Source organism: Brienomyrus brachyistius, chromosome 25 (assembly GCF_023856365.1).
Source record: "Brienomyrus brachyistius isolate T26 chromosome 25, BBRACH_0.4, whole genome shotgun sequence".
Classification (NCBI taxonomy): domain Eukaryota; kingdom Metazoa; phylum Chordata; class Actinopteri; order Osteoglossiformes; family Mormyridae; genus Brienomyrus; species Brienomyrus brachyistius.
Window position 1 is genome coordinate 12,330,847 of NC_064557.1, and position 17,612 is coordinate 12,348,458.

The window sequence follows — 17,612 nt, forward strand, 5'->3', positions numbered from 1 at the left end:
CACCAATAAAGGGTAGCAAATGCATAGATGTGCAACAGCAAGTCATCAAAAAAGATTTTAAAAAATACAAGTTTCAAAGCTTTGGATAAATTTGACTGTGCATGCTGCCTCTTACAGGAATTGGAGATTAAAGTTGTAGAATGTGGGAAATAATGCAGCAAGCCCTGTTAAGGAGGTGGGCTGGATCCCCCCACATATGACGTGGCCCTCAAGACTGACCATCCAGTGCTGAAAACTGGTTCCCACTGTTTTACCTTTTCCACTGTTTTTAGTCCATGTTTGAAATCAATTGTGTTGAGTGGTACAAAAAAATATTTTGACATGTATAGTACTAGTTGAGAAACCTTTTTTTATCCATTATAAATATTCTCTCCATCTCTTTCTATAACACCCTGAATCAATATTTCAGGTACAGGTATTGTCTCTCATTTCAACAGGTAGCACTAAAAGTCACCGTTGTACAATCGAAGGTGTTTCCCAGTGATTTTGTTAAAGCTTGGAGTCTATCCCAGCTGAAGTAGGGTGACCAGATAATCGATGTCATCCCGGATGCCCCTGGGATACAGAAGTCATGCGCATAGTTTCCGTTGGCGTCATGCACTAAACTCTTCAGCCAATAAGGGCAAAGTTGGAGGCGGTTCCAGTTAAAAAAAATAAATAAACAACATTGTATTTTTTCATTTGAATTTGGACCATCGAATTGGAGCAACATGAAATGTTTTTTGTAATTTGTATCTTTACACCCTGAATTTGTTTTATCATGAATTTGTGAACATGGAAAAATAGCAGTGAAACTGCATTATGGAATTGTAATTCAGAGGCAAAAAAAAATCTCCATATTTCCAATGCATAAATATTCAATGTTAGAATATCAGTGGCACATAAATTCAAATTGTGATGAGACAGATTTGCTTCCATACAAGCACATTCAGATATACAAGGAATTTGCTTTGCTGGTTGGTGCCATACATTGAAAGATAAAGGTGTGTGTGTATATATACAGGTGCTACCATAAATAGAAAAATATGGAATATATGATGTAGCAGTGTAGCTTGCATATTTAAGAGAGTGCATACTAGGAATGAGGAAGCAGTATTGGAGAGAGTGTTCCTGGTCTTGTTGATGCAGTGGGCTGCGGTGGGGAAGAAACTGTTCCTACGGCGTGATGTTTTGGTTCCAGTGGACCGCATCCTTCTGCCAGAAGGGAGAGTCTGAAAGCGTTTGCGACCAGGTGAGGTGTTGAAGATTTCTGTGAACACAGGAGTCAGCTACAGTATTCAGTGCAGTGTTTCAAAGTGAATAGAGAGATGGAGTCTGGACCTGCAGCTTTGCGGGGTTTCAGCTTCTTGAAGACCTTGTAAGCATCCCTCTCTTGAATATGAAGAGATTAGGTGTGAGGTTTCAAAGATGCCACACTAGCAGTAGTGGTCTGTAGTCAGTGAGATGAGTTGTGGGGGATGATATGTGTACTGTCCAGTTGTCTATCAAAGCTGCAGTAGAAGTCATTCAATTGATTTGCAAGGCGTGGGTCGTTGACAGAGTGGGGGGCTGTGGGTTTGTAGTTGTTAGTCTGTCTGAGCCCTTTTTAGACAGACGCAGAGTCGCTGGCTGAGAACTGGTGTTGGAGTTTCTCAGAGTACAGTTGTGTAGCATTTCTCACTGCCTTGCAAGACCTGTTCCCCAGCTTCCTGTACCAGTCTTTGTTCCCACTTTTGAATGTATCTTCCTTCTGCAACCTTAGCTGTCTGAGCTTAGCTGTGAACCAGGGCTTGTCATTGCTGTAACTCACCCTGGTGCGTGATGGTACACAGCAGTTGTCACAGAAGCTGATGTAGGATGTTACAGCCTCTGTGTACTCATCCAGGCTTTTGGTAGCAGTCCTCAACACATCCCAGTCAGTACAGTCCATGCACACCTGAAGGCTCTCTGCTGGTGAAAAGTGGGTGAATATATACCAGTCTGTTTGCTGTTTTTAGCTTTGTAATGTATGATCGTAGCAAGCCCGGTTAATTTATGTATATTTGAGTTAAAGATTGATTGACAAAATACTGCTCAAATTAGTGTTTAATAGTGAGGCGAGATGACTTGGCTACAGTGGTCAGTTATTTTAATTCAATCTTGGGCACATTTGTTGGTAGATTTAGATTTGTTTGTTCGGACGGACAATGTTGACGCTAAAATGTCAATTTTCCAGTGAACTGCCTGGTTCTCCTAATTTGAAAATCTGTCGTGCATCATTTAATTTAGTTTAAGTGAATCCAGTATGATAACAGGAAAAATAAAACCACCTGGAAAGCATGACCCCACAAATTCCTCATCTGTATTTATATCTTTGGAAAAATGCAAGAAAAATACAAATGGTGATCCCTTTTCCACACCTCACTGGCTGCAGTTTCTCTCTTGTGTTTCTGAAAAATTTGTTTTAGGTGAATAGAAAGACTGGGCCTGTCTCCAGCTCCACCTTAAGATGGAGGACCCTTGTAGATGTAGAAAAATTACTTCAACAGATTACGGATGACTCCACAAAGTTGACTGACTGTCAGATAACAGAGGGTGACCTTGGACATGTCAGTGGAGAGTTTTTTGAAAAAGGTTTAAATTGCTTTGACTGGGAAACGTATGATGTCAGAATGCTCAAATCATGTGGTAAGCTAATTCTGGTATTTTGACACTTGCTTACATTTGTTATATATATTTGCCTTGTTATGACTGCATTCTGTCCCATTGTATGTCTGAAATGTTCTTTTCTTTACCTGTTTTTAGATCCGTACTTCGAGGCGCAACAGCGCTTGAATAAGTCGCTGTCATGCAGCACGTCAGATTTGCAGGAAGAAGAGGAAATTCGACCCAAGAGAAAGCCAAAGGCGATGTTAGTATCTTGTTTTATATTTTCCTGTAAATTCTACTGTAACTCTTTGAAACACACGTGCTAAGACAACTGTAATGGAGTGCAGTGCAGTGCAGTGCAGACGTGCACAATCAGAGTATACATTGATTATTGAATAGCTTAGGATAAAAAAAATTTAGCTGCACTTTGGCTGATGACAATTTCAGATTTTTATAGAATATTAAAATGTGCTTAAATACAAATGAAGAAATTACTCATTAAAATATTGCAGTGTAATTATTTTAGGAGATAATGATGACGACTGGTTATTTTTCCTCTCCAATTTATAGTCATTTGTTTGGAGATTCGGATGATGACACTGGGGAAGAAGATCATCAAAGAAAGAGAGCCAGGGGTCGACCCAAACCCCCACCACAGCCACCAGCTCCTGCTGTCCCACCACCACCTTTCCATGTGCCAAGTAGTAGCACAGTTGTCCCTCCTCCACCCACTCCACCGCTGCAGACAGAATGTAGAAGACCAACAGAACAGCAAACCCCTTCTGCAAGCCGGGTGCCCACACCCAACTGGCCAGGGGGAAGATATGACACAAGCACCATTCCTGCTCTGGTGAGTAATATCTCAAATGGCTATGGGATTTGAATTAAACATTTGATTGTTTACTTTTTTTGATTATATAACCCATATACAACTGTTGTATGTTCCTATACTTGGTATGTACTGTCTTAACTTGTACTCCTTTTTGGCCTATGGTAAAAAAAAAAACCTTACTGTTCCTATCTGCTTCAGTGTGTTGTCCAAGTCGGACTGAAGTTGATTTATATTTTCTAACATTCCTCCTAACAGCTGCCGAAGTCCAAATTATAAGCTTACTGGAGTATATAAAACACCAGCAAGAGCAGCTAGTTGAATTATCTAACCAGCAGGCTAAACTCAACTGGCCAGGAAATGCCTGTCCCAGTACAGTTTCCATTGGCATCAATGGAGGAAGTGGAACGTTTTGAGGAATGGCTCAAAGATCCTGCACATTCTCAACTGAAGCAGAGTTTGGTGAGTTTTTTTTCTTTTCATTGAAGTCTAACTTTACGTAATGAGATTCTAATGCTCAATAATAATGCTATTAAAATCCTTTACATTTTAAGGTATTAAAATATTTTCCCTCAGCAATTAGGCCTTGCTTATCCATCCATCCATCCATTTTCCAAACCGCTTATCCTACTGGGTCGCGGGGGGTCCGGAGCCTATCCCGGAAGCAATGGGCACGAGGCAGGGAACAACCCAGGATGGGGGGCCAGCCCATCGCAGGGCACCTTTGCAACTCATCTTACACAAATCCCAGATTTTCTGTTGTGGAAAATCTGGGCGGTAACTTTTTGATTGTGATTTGCGTTTACTGTTTGCACTTAATAGGGCTTAGAATAAAAAGAAGTGAATAAAACTTATGTACAATTTGTGGAAATGAGCAAGTTCTTATTGAACGGTGTCAATAAAAACTTGTATAGCTGATGCAGTTATAAGATCTGAAAAGACTTGAGAAATCATACTGGAGAAAAGCCAGTCAGCCGGCAGATATGATTTTCTGCATATGATAATCCATCCCATCCATCCATTTTCCAACCCGCTTATCCTACTGGGTCGTGGGGGGTCCAGAGCCTATCCTGGAAGCAATGGGCACGAGGCACGGAACAACCCGGAATGGGGGGCCAGCCCATCGCAGGGCACACTCACTCACCAGTCACTCACACATGCACACCTATGGGCAATTTAGCAACTCCAATTAGCCTTAGCATGTTTTTGGACTGTGGGGGGAAACCGGAGTACCTGGAGGAAACCCCACTACGACATGGGGAGAACATGCAAACTCCGCACACATGTTACCCAGGCGGAGACTCGAACCTGGGTCCCAGAAACAGTGCTAACCACTGCACCACCATGCCGCCCCACATATGATAATATCACCACTAATATTGTCTTTTTCTGCATAATGTGCATCCTATTACAATATTAACAATTGCGGTTGTGATGGTGGATGATGAACATTTAAATTAAAATCTGTTTTTGTGATTATAGATTCTGTAAGAAAGCATGCAATGTCCCGTGCTTCTACTGAGCATGACGTCTATAAGCATGCAATCCGCTGGTTCAGCCTGGCAGCAGATAGGGGAAGCTTGAGATGTTGCAGTACACAGGAAGTTCAACCTGCTGACTACAACGCATCTAACTGACATGCATCACAGAGCGTTATGCCAGTTCTGGTTAATTTTTCATTGTTTGTATAATTAGTAAGTGTGAGTATTGTGTTAATTTCTTTCTGCACTGTTGTTGAATTTGCAGGTTACCTAATTCATTTACTTTTTGACTGATGTACTGTTTTGATTCCTGTGACCAAATATATTTATATATTTTCATCATATTTTTTTCATGTTTTTTGTGTGTATTGCCTTGTTACTGGCCACTTACAGTGATGTGTTGGTCAATCTTGTGTCTGTGCTAGCTGTTTTAAGTGAACTTAATTCCACCTTAATACAGGGCAGAATGTTAGGATCTCTGCAGCATGTGCAGGAACGATGTGTGTACAACCAACCATATGATCATTCAGACGGGGATCATACTGCAATGCCTCATAGTGCTCCAGGTTAATAGCAGAGACTGGTGGAGGTGACTACATGTCCAGGTACAGAGCAGGAGGGAGGCAGGGAGAGAAGTACGTGCAGCACAGTTTGTGAATAGCAGATAAGATGAAAGATACTCGAACCGGCCTTTTATTTTTTTGAACGCATTTAATATTTTTATACTACACATTGTCACGGGAGACGGCAACGATCGCGAGCAGAGAGCGGTGATCGTGCAGAAGGAGCAGGCAGGCAACAGTATACGGGAAAACGGGGGTTTATTCTCACAGACGAGGGCACGAACATCGACTGACATCAATGACAGACAAGGAAAACTGGGGAGACCAGGACTTAAATGCACAAGACTGATTGAAAGCAAACGGACACAGCTGGGTACAATCCGGGAAACACACGTGGGTAGGCAGGGGGCGTGGCACACAGGAGGAGCCGACGAGCAGGGCATGACAACACATAATGTCATATAATAATAATTCTACAAGGTCCATGGAAGTGAAATATGGGCACAAACAAAAACTGAAGAACTGTCTGGAAGCCAAAGATGATCTGTCTCCATACAAATAGTGAAAAGTTGGTCTGCATTAGTGATTTACGGTAAACGGCATTTATATTCCTCAGCTGTTAGTGTTTCTATTTGACATCATGCTGATACACAGTGGCTGTAGCCCTATCATAACTGTATTCATTTCCTGCTGCTATTAATCCAATTTTACTGCTTTTGCTGCTTCACCATAAAAAGCATTTTAATGTCTTTGAAGTTAAACTGGTGGGAGGTGTTCTGACTTTTATAGAGCAATCTATAGTTGGTAAGTAATTAAGTTTTTGTCTGTAGCTACTTTTCGCAATTAATCCTTTATAAATAAAGATGTTGGTTGACCAGGACAGGTTCTCTGAGATGTGGGTCCCCAGGTGTTTGAAGCAGGAAACCCGTTCAACAGCCAAGCCATTGATGTGGATGGGGTTGTGGGTGTCTCCCTTCTCCTTTCTGAAGTCCACAATGGGCTCCTTGGTTTTGCTGGTATTCAGGAGCAGGTCATTGTCAGCGCACCATACAGCTAGGTGTTTTACCTCTTCCCTGTAGTCAGACTCATCGTTGTCACTGATGAGACCGATCACCGTGGTGTCATCTGCAAACTTGATGATGGAGTTGGGTCCATACATAGGTCTGCTGCAGTCATAGGTGGAAAGGGAGTAGAGCAACAGGCTCATCACACAGCCCTGTGGAGTGCCAGTGTTGAGTGTGATGGTGGTAGAGCACTTATGGCCTGACCTAACATGCTCGGGTCTGTTTGTCAGAAAGTCCATGATCCAGTTACAGATAGAGTTGCTGATTCCAAGATCCATAAGTTTAGTTACCAACTTGGAGGGAATGACAGTATTAAAAGCTGAGCTGAAATCAACAAACAGCATTCCTACATAAGTATTCTTGTTGTCCAGGTGTGGATACAGCATCCTCTGTACTCCTATTGCTTCGATAGGCAAATTGGTGAGGCTCCAGTGTGGGGGGGGCAAGCATTTCTTGAGGTATACCAGGACCAGTTGCTCAAAGCACTTCATAACTATGGGTTTGAGTACCACAGGGCGGTATTCGTTCAGGCACTTCGGTGATGAGTGTTTCAGCACTGGCACTATGGAGGTGGTCTTGAAGCACGCTGGTACTGCTGCCTGGGCAAGGGACAAGTTGAAAATGTCTGTAAAGACTCCTGCAAGCTGTTCAGCACATGCCCTAAGCACACGTCCAGGAATGCCGTCAGGGCCAGCAGCCTTACGCGCATTGATATGGCTCAGTGCGTTACGAATATCTATTGTGGTGAAAGTGAGGGTATGGCAGTCATCAGAGGGTAAGGTTTTGGCAGTCTTTTTCTTGTCCTTGTCAAAACGAGCGTAGAAGTCATTTAGCTCATTCAGGGAGGACACATTCATGGCTGACTGTATGGAATTGCTATAGTAAGAGACAACCTGAATGCCCAGACACATGCGTCGGGGGTCTGAGTTGTCGAAGTGCTCCTCCACCGTCAGCTTGTAGCTTAGATTGGCCTTCTTGATGCCACTCTTCAGGTCTGCCCTGGACTTACTGTAGGTCTGTGCGTCACCTTATCTGAAGGCATTATCACAGGCCTTTAGTAGAAGCCGGACTTCCTTGTTCATCTGTGGTTTCTGATTTGGGTATTTTGTCCTTGGTTTCTGATTTGGGTACGTATAATTTAAATACAAAATGAGTAACAAATATCTACTCACCTCATGGAGAAACTTGAGACACAGACACAGTGGTACAACAGCCGTCCCTCCACAACACCGACAGACACCAAGAGAGCAGCACGTTACCTAGCTGAGGAGCTGATGAGACTGTTCGTTCACCTGCTTTCACAAACGTTACAGTGATAGGCTGGACTCAGAAGACAGAGCACAGATATAGAAAGCATGCAGGAAGACAAACGAGAGGCTCAGCCAGCCTGTTGCTTCCAGCCAAACAACCATTTCTGCAGCTCACCTAGCTTCCTGTTGTCAAGATTCTGAGGAGAACCAGTCAGGGTATTTCTCTGTTTTAGCTATTAGAGGAAGGGGGGCACTGTGTACCTTCAAACAGTCAGACGCAGGCACATCTACAACCTGTCAGAGGCCAGAGTGAACAGGGTTAGAGCAGTGTGAGCTGGGTTACAGCAGTTTGAGTTGTGATATAGCAGTGTGAGCTGAGATACAGCAGTGTGAACTGGGATTCGGCAGTGTGAGCTGGGTTAGATTAGTGTGAGTTGGGATACAGTAGCGACCGAATGCCCAGATTAAGTGCAGGTAGCATGGGAGCAAAAGCTATACAACATCCTCTAACAAAGCAGGAACCTAATACAATTTAATGACCAGAAGTGCAACATTCTGAACAAATGTGCTTGAACAGAATGAAACGTCTGTAACAAATATATGACATAAAATATCATTTTTAATGGAAGCAGACTTCATATACAAGAAGAGAAGCAGAAATGTCATTTAAAAACACATTTTCTCTCTCTAATATTGTAAAAATATATTGCTATATTATACACAGTGACACCTCAGGGCCAGATGGAATGGTCAGTTTCTCTGATGTGGCACTGAGAGTCAGACGAGGTAAAAGCTGAGCTTCCTCAGAATGGAAGAGTCCTCCCCGGTCGCCCCAAAGAAATCAAGGTAATCCTTTTTTTTTTTAATTATTTTCCCCCTGCTAATCCCTTATTGGCTAAAACACATAAAATGACACACCAAACCTTTACCAATCAACAATCAGGATAAAAATATTCTTATTGTTTTGGTCCAATGAATGATTTCAGAGTTCATCAGATTTCACAACCCCTCCCCCTTCCCGGCTTAATGATCTTTTTAGCTGCCAGCTGCCACTCGTTCACAGTATAACACAATTACAAACACTATCCCAAGTGGATGAACTCCTCCTTGGGAAGTCCTCATCCTCTATTTTAACAGTGGTTTCTCTACTCTCTGATCTAGGAGATTCATTCTTTCTCGGGATTTTAACAGTGGTTTCCCTACTCTCTGATCTAGGAGATTCATTCTTTCTCAGGATTTTAACAGTGGTTTCCCTACTCTCTGATCTAGGAGATTCATTCTTTCTCGGGATGTACCCAGCCCGCTGGAGGAAGACATTCTCCTCCAAGTTTTGTAAATGCTGGATCAGGCCTCTGCTGATGCGGTATGTAGATTCAGAACTGAAGCTGTTATGGTGAGGGGTGTGTTCTGTGATGTAAACCTCGCCAACCACCTGACTTGAGTCCATTCGCACAATGATTCGGTCGGTGTTGCTTTTATCACTTCCTGTGTTGGCCTCATTGAAGGGAAGATCTTCAGCGCCATCGGCATGCAGGTTCCCCACCTCAAAGTACCAACTCTGGTCTCCAAACAACAGTGGTAGGATGTTTTCCTTGTTGTGGAAGATGTGGAACCCAAACTCTCTGGTTCTGGGATCTGTCATGGCCATCATCTGTCTCTCATCGTCAAACTCAATCCATTCATTTGCCAGCCAGTGTAGAAGCTTCAGGCCATGTTTGGGGAATTTGTGCCCAAACGTCACGCCACTTAAATCCTGAACTGAGTTTAGAGTCGGGACCTTTCTGGATGGACTGTGAATTCCCATGGTAAATCTGGACAGACAGGAAATTAGGCTGAGCAGTTAGACCTAAGAAAAAACAACCAGAAAATTAGTTTAACAAAAATAAACGAAGAAATGTTTAAGAAAACAAGCATGATCTGTCACTGCACCAAAACTGTCAGCAGCGGCGAGGCCAACGTAAGCCCCCCCCCCCCCCCCATCCCCCCAGCAGACATACTGGGGAGATGAGAACACGACTTCTTACAACTTCTGCTGTCATCCTTGCTGCTGATTGAATTTTTGTTTCAACTTTTGTCCTTTTTTTCCTTTTCTCTCAACAACTCATTCTTTTTTTGACATTCCATCCCTTGCTTTGTGCCCTGTGCTTCCTGGGATTGGTGTGTGCTGACAATATATCACAAGTTATCTAACAAATAAATTGCTATGCAAAAGAGGTACGTTTTTGCACCTGGTTTTCACAAAACTTTTGGACCTGGTTAGATGCTAACTGTATTTCATTGGCTCTGTTCCTGTATTCCGCATATTGAGAAAGGCTAAGTCTAATCTAAGCAAGGCTGGTAGCACACATCAGCCAGTCACTGGAGATACAGAGCAACATCATTATCTACATCCATTCAACCAACAAAATTATATGGCTGTGTTCGAAATGTCAACTCGCCCCCTATATAGTGCACTATACCGTGAGTCAGACATTTTGTAGTGCAGTTTGAATTCACAATTCTCAATTTCATTTACTATCCAGTGTACTACAAAATCAGCACTAAGAACACCAAAATGTAGTGTACAGAAGCTACACCCTACATCAGTCGACTCAGACCATCATGCATTGCAGCCTGTCATCTGAGTGTCGGAACTATATTTGAGAAGCTTTCCTCAGTCCGAACGGTAACCATTAAGTAACTGTTTTAAGTAGCTCACTCATGAACACGCCAGGCCAGATCTACCTTTTCTGGGGTCGTGGGCAGAGCTTTACATGGGAGGCCCCCCTACCAAGAAAACTGATGATCATTTCACATAATTCAGGACCCTATTCTGCATAGGTAGAGGTGCCCATGTTTCTGCCTGCACGTAAACATTTGATGTATTTCATTTTTTATTATTCTTAATTTTATGTAATTTTTTTATTTATAAATTACATACATGAATATATGATATATTTTTTTCTTTTATATTTCATGACTTTGTCTGGACCACCTTGTGCCGATCGGGCCCCAGGCAGCTGCCTAGCGTACCTACGCCTGGACCCGGCCCTCCTTGCACATGAGCTACAACTGTGCCAGGGCTTCCCTTGCTTTAAAAGCAAACAGTATTTGTGATGTATTTCACTGTTTCACATGGGTAACATTAATTCACAATGCAATAGATTAAGGATTAGTACAAAACACCATAATTACTGCTGCAAAGTCAAGTATGGTCAAGTATGCAATAAAGTTATGTGTGCACAGCTATGTGTTGTGAAGTTTTGTTTTAATTTTATGTCAACGTTGTGAAGACATGTTAATTACAACGTGTACTTATCCAAAACTAGCAACACTGGTGTTGATGTTCTGGTCCTTTCTTTGTCATTATAATGACAAACAAGTACAAACATTAACATCATATATAATAAAGTAGTATGTGTTTAAAATGATATTTTAAGGCTTGAGGGGATATTCTGGAATTTGTTTATGCAACAGAGATTATTACGTATATCCGATGCATAATTACATAGCAGCAGTACATCCACCTTAGTGTCCGAGATGTATGAACCGCTTGTTTATCCTAATCGCCTATTAAGTGTTCTAAGTGTTGAACACTATATTGTGAATGAATGAAGAATTGGACATTTCGAACACAGCCTATGTATGTGGGTGAAGAATCCAAAGACCGTACTTGTAGTCTTAGCAAGGCCTTGGAATTCACATTTAATGAGGTTAATGTTACTGCAGACTGCCAGGGAATGTTTACTAGTTATGCATTCCCATAATTCACACTTTGGATATGTACAATAAAATTTTTACTAGTAAAAATTCAGTTATGGATATGTGGGCCTGTAATTCTTATTAGTCTAAATGTACAAATCTCATTTCCAGTAAAGCTGGGATATTTTATAAAATGCAATAAAAAATGTGTAACTGGCTAGGGTGGCATGGGCGTACAGTGGTTAGCGCTGCTGCCTCACAGCAAGAAGATCCTGGGTCCTTTCTGCGTGGAGTTCACATGCTCTTCCCCATGTTCTAGTGGGTTTTTGCCAGGGGCTCCGGTTTCCTCCCACGGTCCAAAAGCGTGCAGGATAGGCTGATTGGTGAGTCTACATTGGCCCTGTAGTTGTGTGTGTGTGAGTGTGTGGCCCTGCGGTGTGTTGGCGACTGCCCGGGGTTGGTTCCCACCTGTGCCCATTGTTCATGGGATAGGCTCTGGTCCCCCCCCCCATGAGCCCAGTTGGGATTAAACGGTTTCATAAAATGGATGGATGTAATTCACATGAACCTTCAGTTAACTGACAAAAGTACAGAGAAAAGATTTTCAACAGTTTCACTGACCAACTTAATTGTATTTCGTAAATATACACAAAGTTAGAATTTGACGGCTGCAACACACAAGTTGGGACAGAGGCATATTTACAATTGTGTTACATCACCTTTCCTTTTAATAATACTTTTTAATCTTTCGGATACTAATTGTAGTAATTTTGCTATTGGAAATTTTGTCCATTCTTGCATTGATATAAGATTTCAGCTGCTCAGCATTCTATGGTTGCCGTTGTTCAATTCTCCTCTTCATGATGCACTAGGCATTTTCGATACGAGACAGACCTGGACTGGTATCAGGCCAGTCAAGCATGTGCACATGTCTACGAAGCCACGCTGTTGTGGCCTGTGTAGCATATGGTCTGCATTGTCCTGCTGAAATAAGCATGGACGTTTCGGGAAGAGAAGTCACCTTGAAGTCTCTCTAAAATCCTACAGTGGTTCCTTCACCTACATGCAGTTCGCCCCGCATGCCATAGGCCCTGATGTACCCCCATACCATCACAGGTGCTGGCTTTTGCACCTCTTGCTGATAGCAATTTGGATGGTCGGTTTTCATCTTTGACACGGAGAATTTGACGCCTGTTCTTTATGAAAACGAGCTGAAATTCGGACTCATCTGCCCACTTCACATGGTTCCTCAATCTTTCGGTCGATCTGTGATGAGCTCGGGCCCAGAGAACCTGCCGGCGTTTCTGCACAGAGCTCATGGATGGCTTCCTCCTTCAGTAATAGTTTCAAGTTGCAGCAATGGTGGGTGTTAAGTGACAATGATTTTTCTAAGTACACCTGAGCCCAGGTGGCTATCAGGGTTGCAAACATTTGTCTGGTGGCTGGGATAAGTTTTTCAGTTTGAGACAAATTTGCACATGCATTTATATGTATGTACCAGGCTGAATATCTTGTCTGTAGGATTTGCAAACTACCGCAATGCTTTTGATTTAGCAAATTTTAGGTTGATAATGGAATAACGATGATTTGCCAGAAGATTTCTTGTGTGAGTGTGAGTCAGAAAGCACGAAGTGTCACGCCAGATGCATGAGACCTGGCAACCCTGGGCTATATCTGTCACAGCAGTGTCACCTGAGGGCTGAAAGATCACATGCATTGAACATCTTTTTACAATATTATGTACTGTTGCAAGACTTAAATTCTCTGCAATCTTGTGTTGAAGAATTTTCTTTTTGAATTAACTAGCAATTCTCTCACGAATTTTGGAACAAAGGAGAGAACCATGACCCATCCTTACTTGCAAAACCTGAGGCTTTTACTGAAGCTATCTTCACACTCAATCATCATACCTCACCTGCTACCAATGAGCCTGCTTAATGTCAAGTCTTCCAAACCGGTGTTACTGGAATAATCTGTGCACTTTTCAATGTTATTTTTACTCTGCCCCAGCTTTTGTTGATTGTGTTGCAGCCATCAAATTCTAACTGTGTATATTCACAAAATACAATTGAGTTGGTCAGTGCAACTACCAAAAATCTCTTTGTACTTCTGTAAGTTAAAGGAAGGTCCACATAAATAAACATATCACAGATTTTTGTTTTTTTTTATTGCATTTTAGAAAATACCACAACCTTTCTGGAAATGGGGTTTGTCATTACAGATATTTACAACAGGAGTTCGTACCAGTCAAAATTTAATTATACTGCAGATCTCTTCAATATGACATTTTACTAGTAAAAACTGAATTTTGGATATATATAAGGCAGAATACAGTAGAAGTAAATGAGAATATATATGGCAAGCCAAATTGTATTCTACTATAATAAGGCTTTCTCATCATAACTTAATTCTTAATATTAAAAATAACATTTGTACTAGTAAAAATTAATTTGAATATGAATTCAAGATATTTACAATGCAATTCTTACTAGTAAGAATGATCATTTTTACTAGCAAGAATTCTTATTATAGAGCTCCATAATTCAATCCTTCCTAGCAAGAACGTCTATTGTAGGAATCTGTAATTAAGTTTGACTAGTAAGAATTCCAGGCCCACAGAGTTTTTACTTACAGATATATACAATAGCAATAGTAAATCGAATTATAGAACTGTATATACAATATGAATTCTTACTAGTAAAACTGGAATTTTGGATATGAGAAGCAGAAGTTGAATGGAAGTCTGTAGTAATATATTACCATTAAAATAGAGTTTCAGATATCGTTAGTTTTTTACTAGTAAGGCCACTTAAAAAAAATTGGTTCTCGTCCTTTTTTTTTGGAGGGGGTGGGTCGGGCGGGAGGGATTTATTATTTATTTTTTACAAATTTTGATTGACTGTTTGGACTTTCAAATATGTAAGAAAATACATATTTGAAAATACATACCGAAGAGAGCAGACCTACTTAGTACGCCTATACTATTTGAAATCAATATTCTGTTTGTCATTCCCATTCTAAATGAACAACCAAGATTTTAAAATATATATCTAGAAAGAAAGTGTATTAAAACATGTTAAAACACGAGGAATTTACAAAATACAGGAACCTGAATGGTTGAACAAGGAAATGCAAATCTACAAACAAGTACTTAAGAATATGTACCACATCACTTCCCCAGATTTAAATCTTTGCACCAGCCCATCTCAGGTAGAGACAAATTTAGGTTCATGAAACCATTCCAAGACTAGGATTACACAATGTGGTTCAATCGTCGATGTGGAATGCGCGTGAAATTCAAATTTCGTCATTCTTGGGCATTTTCCATGCGATTTTTACGAAATAAAAAAAAATTAAAAAATTCGGTTCGGAGGCATTTCGGCGGGTCGGGCGGGTACGAGAACCATTTTTTTAAGTGGCCTAATAATACAGTTCTTACTAGTAACAACTAAGTTAAAACAGAACTGTAGACATCTGGAATTTGCATTCTACCTAGCAAGAATGTTATTTGTTCTAGTAAGTCTTATACTACTAAAAGACAATTCGGCTTACCAGAAATATGTAATTATAAACAAATTATAACATGAATTTTTACTAGTAAAAATCCCATTCTTACTAGTAAAAATGATCATTGTTACTAGAAAGCGTTGTAAGTTTCGCAAAATTTCTTTCATATCATGCTTTCATATCATGCCAACTATACCTCACACGTATCCAATTACTGAAATGCTGTTTTTAGTTTTAATAACCAACCGTACGATTTTTATTAATATTCCTGCTTTTCTCCAGCAATCATATGTAAAATACCTTCTTTTTCATTCAGCCTACCTTCGTTTGGGTATGAAGCAGGCGGCGGGGACCAGGAGTCTGATATCTGAGCTCCCAGGTTACTTCAGAGCCTCTGGACTTACGAGATCAGATGTAGGAAACGAAAGCGAAACCTAACCGGCTTGTCCAATAAAAGGAATGTTACACTCATCCTCAGACCCCCGCCCGTCTGTCAAAAGTAAATGCGAAAACGATGGGACGAAGAGAAAAAAGCTTCATTGTTTAATATTTTGTAACGACGCAATACTACACAATGAAGCATTTTATAAATAAAAGAAATTACTACAAATAATCTTACAGACCAGGTGCCTCGACGTCACAACGTGCTGTTATGTCTTTGATCGGGTTGACTTTAACTGCGTTAATTTCGATACCACAATGATCGAATAGTATGACGAAACAAACAAACAAGCATGCTTATTTGCCATTTGGAGAAGTATGCGTACATTTGCATGCTTCTCTTCGCAGACCCCATCTTATTCATCTCTCCCCTTTTTGGTCACGCCATGCCAATCTAACAGTGTCCTTGGCTGGCAAGTCAGAGCGCCCTCAGTTTGGCGCCCCATGCGGCCATCTATGTCACCTACATATAGGATTGACTGACCTTTCTGATCCTGAGAGCTGAGCACCCATCCTTGCCTATCGGGAAAACGGCAATTTAGGATCCATCCATCCATCCATCCATCCATCCATCCAGCATTGTGGTATTGAGCAGCTTTGATTCCTTCCTTGAAACATTTGTTGTATTTGTGTTGCCACTCGCAATGTTTCTTTGGTCTCACCCCACTAATATAACAGGGTAAGATCCACCCCTATGCGGAGGGTGCCAGCTGGCGATCTCACGCTCTCAGATGGTCACACCCACATACCTGAAACGGACGGTTGCCAAGTCGGCTCCCCCACAATAAAGTGCCCTATTCAGCTGCCTGTGTTGCCCAATGGGCTGGTTGGTCCTGGCTGATAGTGACTTACAGAAAGAGAAAAAAACGTCTAAAAACCTTAATCACCAGCTACCAAATGCTTGGACTTGTACCATTTCTAGCAAGGGTCCATGGTGGTGACTTCTATGTTTTCATGTATCTGGAAAAGAGATACACTGTCTTTCAGGAAAATCGTTCCACTTCCCCCCCCATAGAGGACATTATGTTTTTGCTCATCTCTCATAGTGTCCAGGCCAGTTTAAGTCCTGCTGTTCCTTAAACAGACACTCAGAATTGAGGGCATTGAAGTGGCAGGCACATGTTCACTGGGAACACCAAGAGGCCTCATCCTCCACAACTTTTCAGCAGCATTCGACACCGTCAATCACAAGAGTCTCTTGTCTACCCTTATGAGTCTTGGAATCCGGGGCTCAGCATGGCAATGGTTTGTTTCCTACCTAGAAGGCCAATCATATCAAGTGATATGGAAGGGATCCACAGCTACTCCACATTAAATCTCCACTGGTGTCCCTCAGGGCTGAGTTCCTGGTCCCCTCCTGTTCTTCCTCTATACTGGATCTCCTGGTGAGTTAATATCCTGACATGGGTTCTCATTATTGCTAGGCAGATGACACCCAGCTTATACTTTCCTTTCCTCCCTCAGACACTCAAGTCTCCAGATGCATGTGTGGCAGACATCTCATCATGGATGACAGCTCATCAGTTGAAAGTCAACGCCAGCAAAACTGAACTGCTATTCAGATGATCCATCCCCACACCAGAATCTTGCTATCTAACTAGACAGGATCTCTGATTAGTCCTTTGGTCACCACCTGTAACCTTGGGGTTACAATGGACAATCATCTGTTCTTTTCCTCTCACATTGTTAATCTTTCCTGCTCATGTTGATTTCCTTTCCTCAATATCAGGATTCATCCATTCGCTCTATACAGGCCAATCAGGTACTTTTTCAATCTTCTCAAGACTAGACTACTGCAACTCACTCATAGCTGATCTGCCTCTGACTGCCATTCGTCCTCTGCAATTGATCCAGAATGCAGCTTCCAGATTCATTTTCAACCTTCCCAAGTTCTCCCACATCACACCATTGCTACGCAACCTCCACTGGCTTCCTGTAGCTGTTCACTTCGTATTCAAAACACTAATGCTTACCTACAAAGCCAAAAATGGACCAGCACCCTCCTACCTAGAGGATCTTGTTACCCTGAACTGTAGCAAGCTCTCTCCGATACTCCAGCACCACTCTAGTGGTCCCACCATCTCTCAAAGCAGAAGACATGCATCTAGATGTCCAAACAGCTGAGTCACTGGGAGCCTTCAAAAGATGACTAAAAACCTACCACTTTCGGAAGTACATGGTTTAGCACT

The 17,612-nt window shown here is 41.7% G+C and overlaps 2 protein-coding genes across 6 annotated transcripts; one reads left to right on the forward strand and one right to left on the reverse strand.

Annotated features, from left to right (window-relative positions):
- The first annotated feature begins 1,097 nt into the window (after positions 1-1,097).
- Positions 1,098-5,259, forward strand: LOC125720447 (bromodomain-containing protein 4-like). Of its 2 annotated transcripts, XM_048995899.1 has the most exons (6): positions 1,098-1,231; positions 2,427-2,646; positions 2,764-2,869; positions 3,178-3,457; positions 3,695-3,898; positions 4,919-5,259. In XM_048995899.1, exons 1-5 carry the CDS (start codon positions 1,166-1,168, stop codon positions 3,713-3,715), a joined length of 693 nt encoding a protein of 230 aa, XP_048851856.1. In that variant the 5' UTR covers positions 1,098-1,165; the 3' UTR covers positions 3,716-3,898; positions 4,919-5,259. The 2 variants fall into 2 exon arrangements, 1 of the variants encoding a protein (XP_048851856.1); XR_007385460.1 differs by lacking the exon at positions 1,098-1,231 and having other exon boundaries at positions 2,097-2,646; positions 2,778-2,869.
- Positions 5,260-8,395: 3,136 nt separating this feature from the next.
- On the reverse strand, positions 8,396-16,077 carry LOC125720446 (uncharacterized). 4 transcript variants are annotated; one of them, XR_007385459.1, is made up of 3 exons: positions 15,750-15,862; positions 15,304-15,472; positions 8,396-9,640 (listed from the first exon to the last, which is right to left on the reverse strand). XR_007385459.1 is itself a non-coding variant. In XM_048995898.1 (2 exons), the coding sequence occupies exon 2, from the start codon at positions 9,596-9,598 to the stop codon at positions 8,852-8,854; it is 747 nt and encodes a 248-aa protein (XP_048851855.1). In that variant the 5' UTR covers positions 9,599-9,640; positions 15,908-16,077; the 3' UTR covers positions 8,396-8,851. The 4 variants fall into 4 exon arrangements, 3 of the variants coding, with proteins under 3 accessions (XP_048851855.1, XP_048851853.1, XP_048851852.1); XM_048995898.1 differs by lacking the exons at positions 15,304-15,472; positions 15,750-15,862 and adding an exon at positions 15,908-16,077; XM_048995896.1 differs by lacking the exon at positions 15,304-15,472 and having other exon boundaries at positions 15,750-15,890.
- Between the last annotated feature and the right edge of the window lie 1,535 nt (positions 16,078-17,612).

Coding starts and splice junctions, on each gene's coding strand:
- LOC125720447 (XM_048995899.1), top strand. CDS start 1,166: ATGTTTTGGTTCCAGTGGACCGCATCCTTCTGCCAGAAGGGAGAGTCT. Junction 2,647..2,763: donor CAGAATGCTCAAATCATGTG/GTAAGCTAATTC, acceptor ACCTGTTTTTAG/ATCCGTACTTCGAGGCGCAA. Junction 2,870..3,177: donor AAGAGAAAGCCAAAGGCGAT/GTTAGTATCTTG, acceptor TCCAATTTATAG/TCATTTGTTTGGAGATTCGG.
- LOC125720446 (XM_048995898.1), bottom strand. CDS start 9,598: ATGGGAATTCACAGTCCATCCAGAAAGGTCCCGACTCTAAACTCAGTT.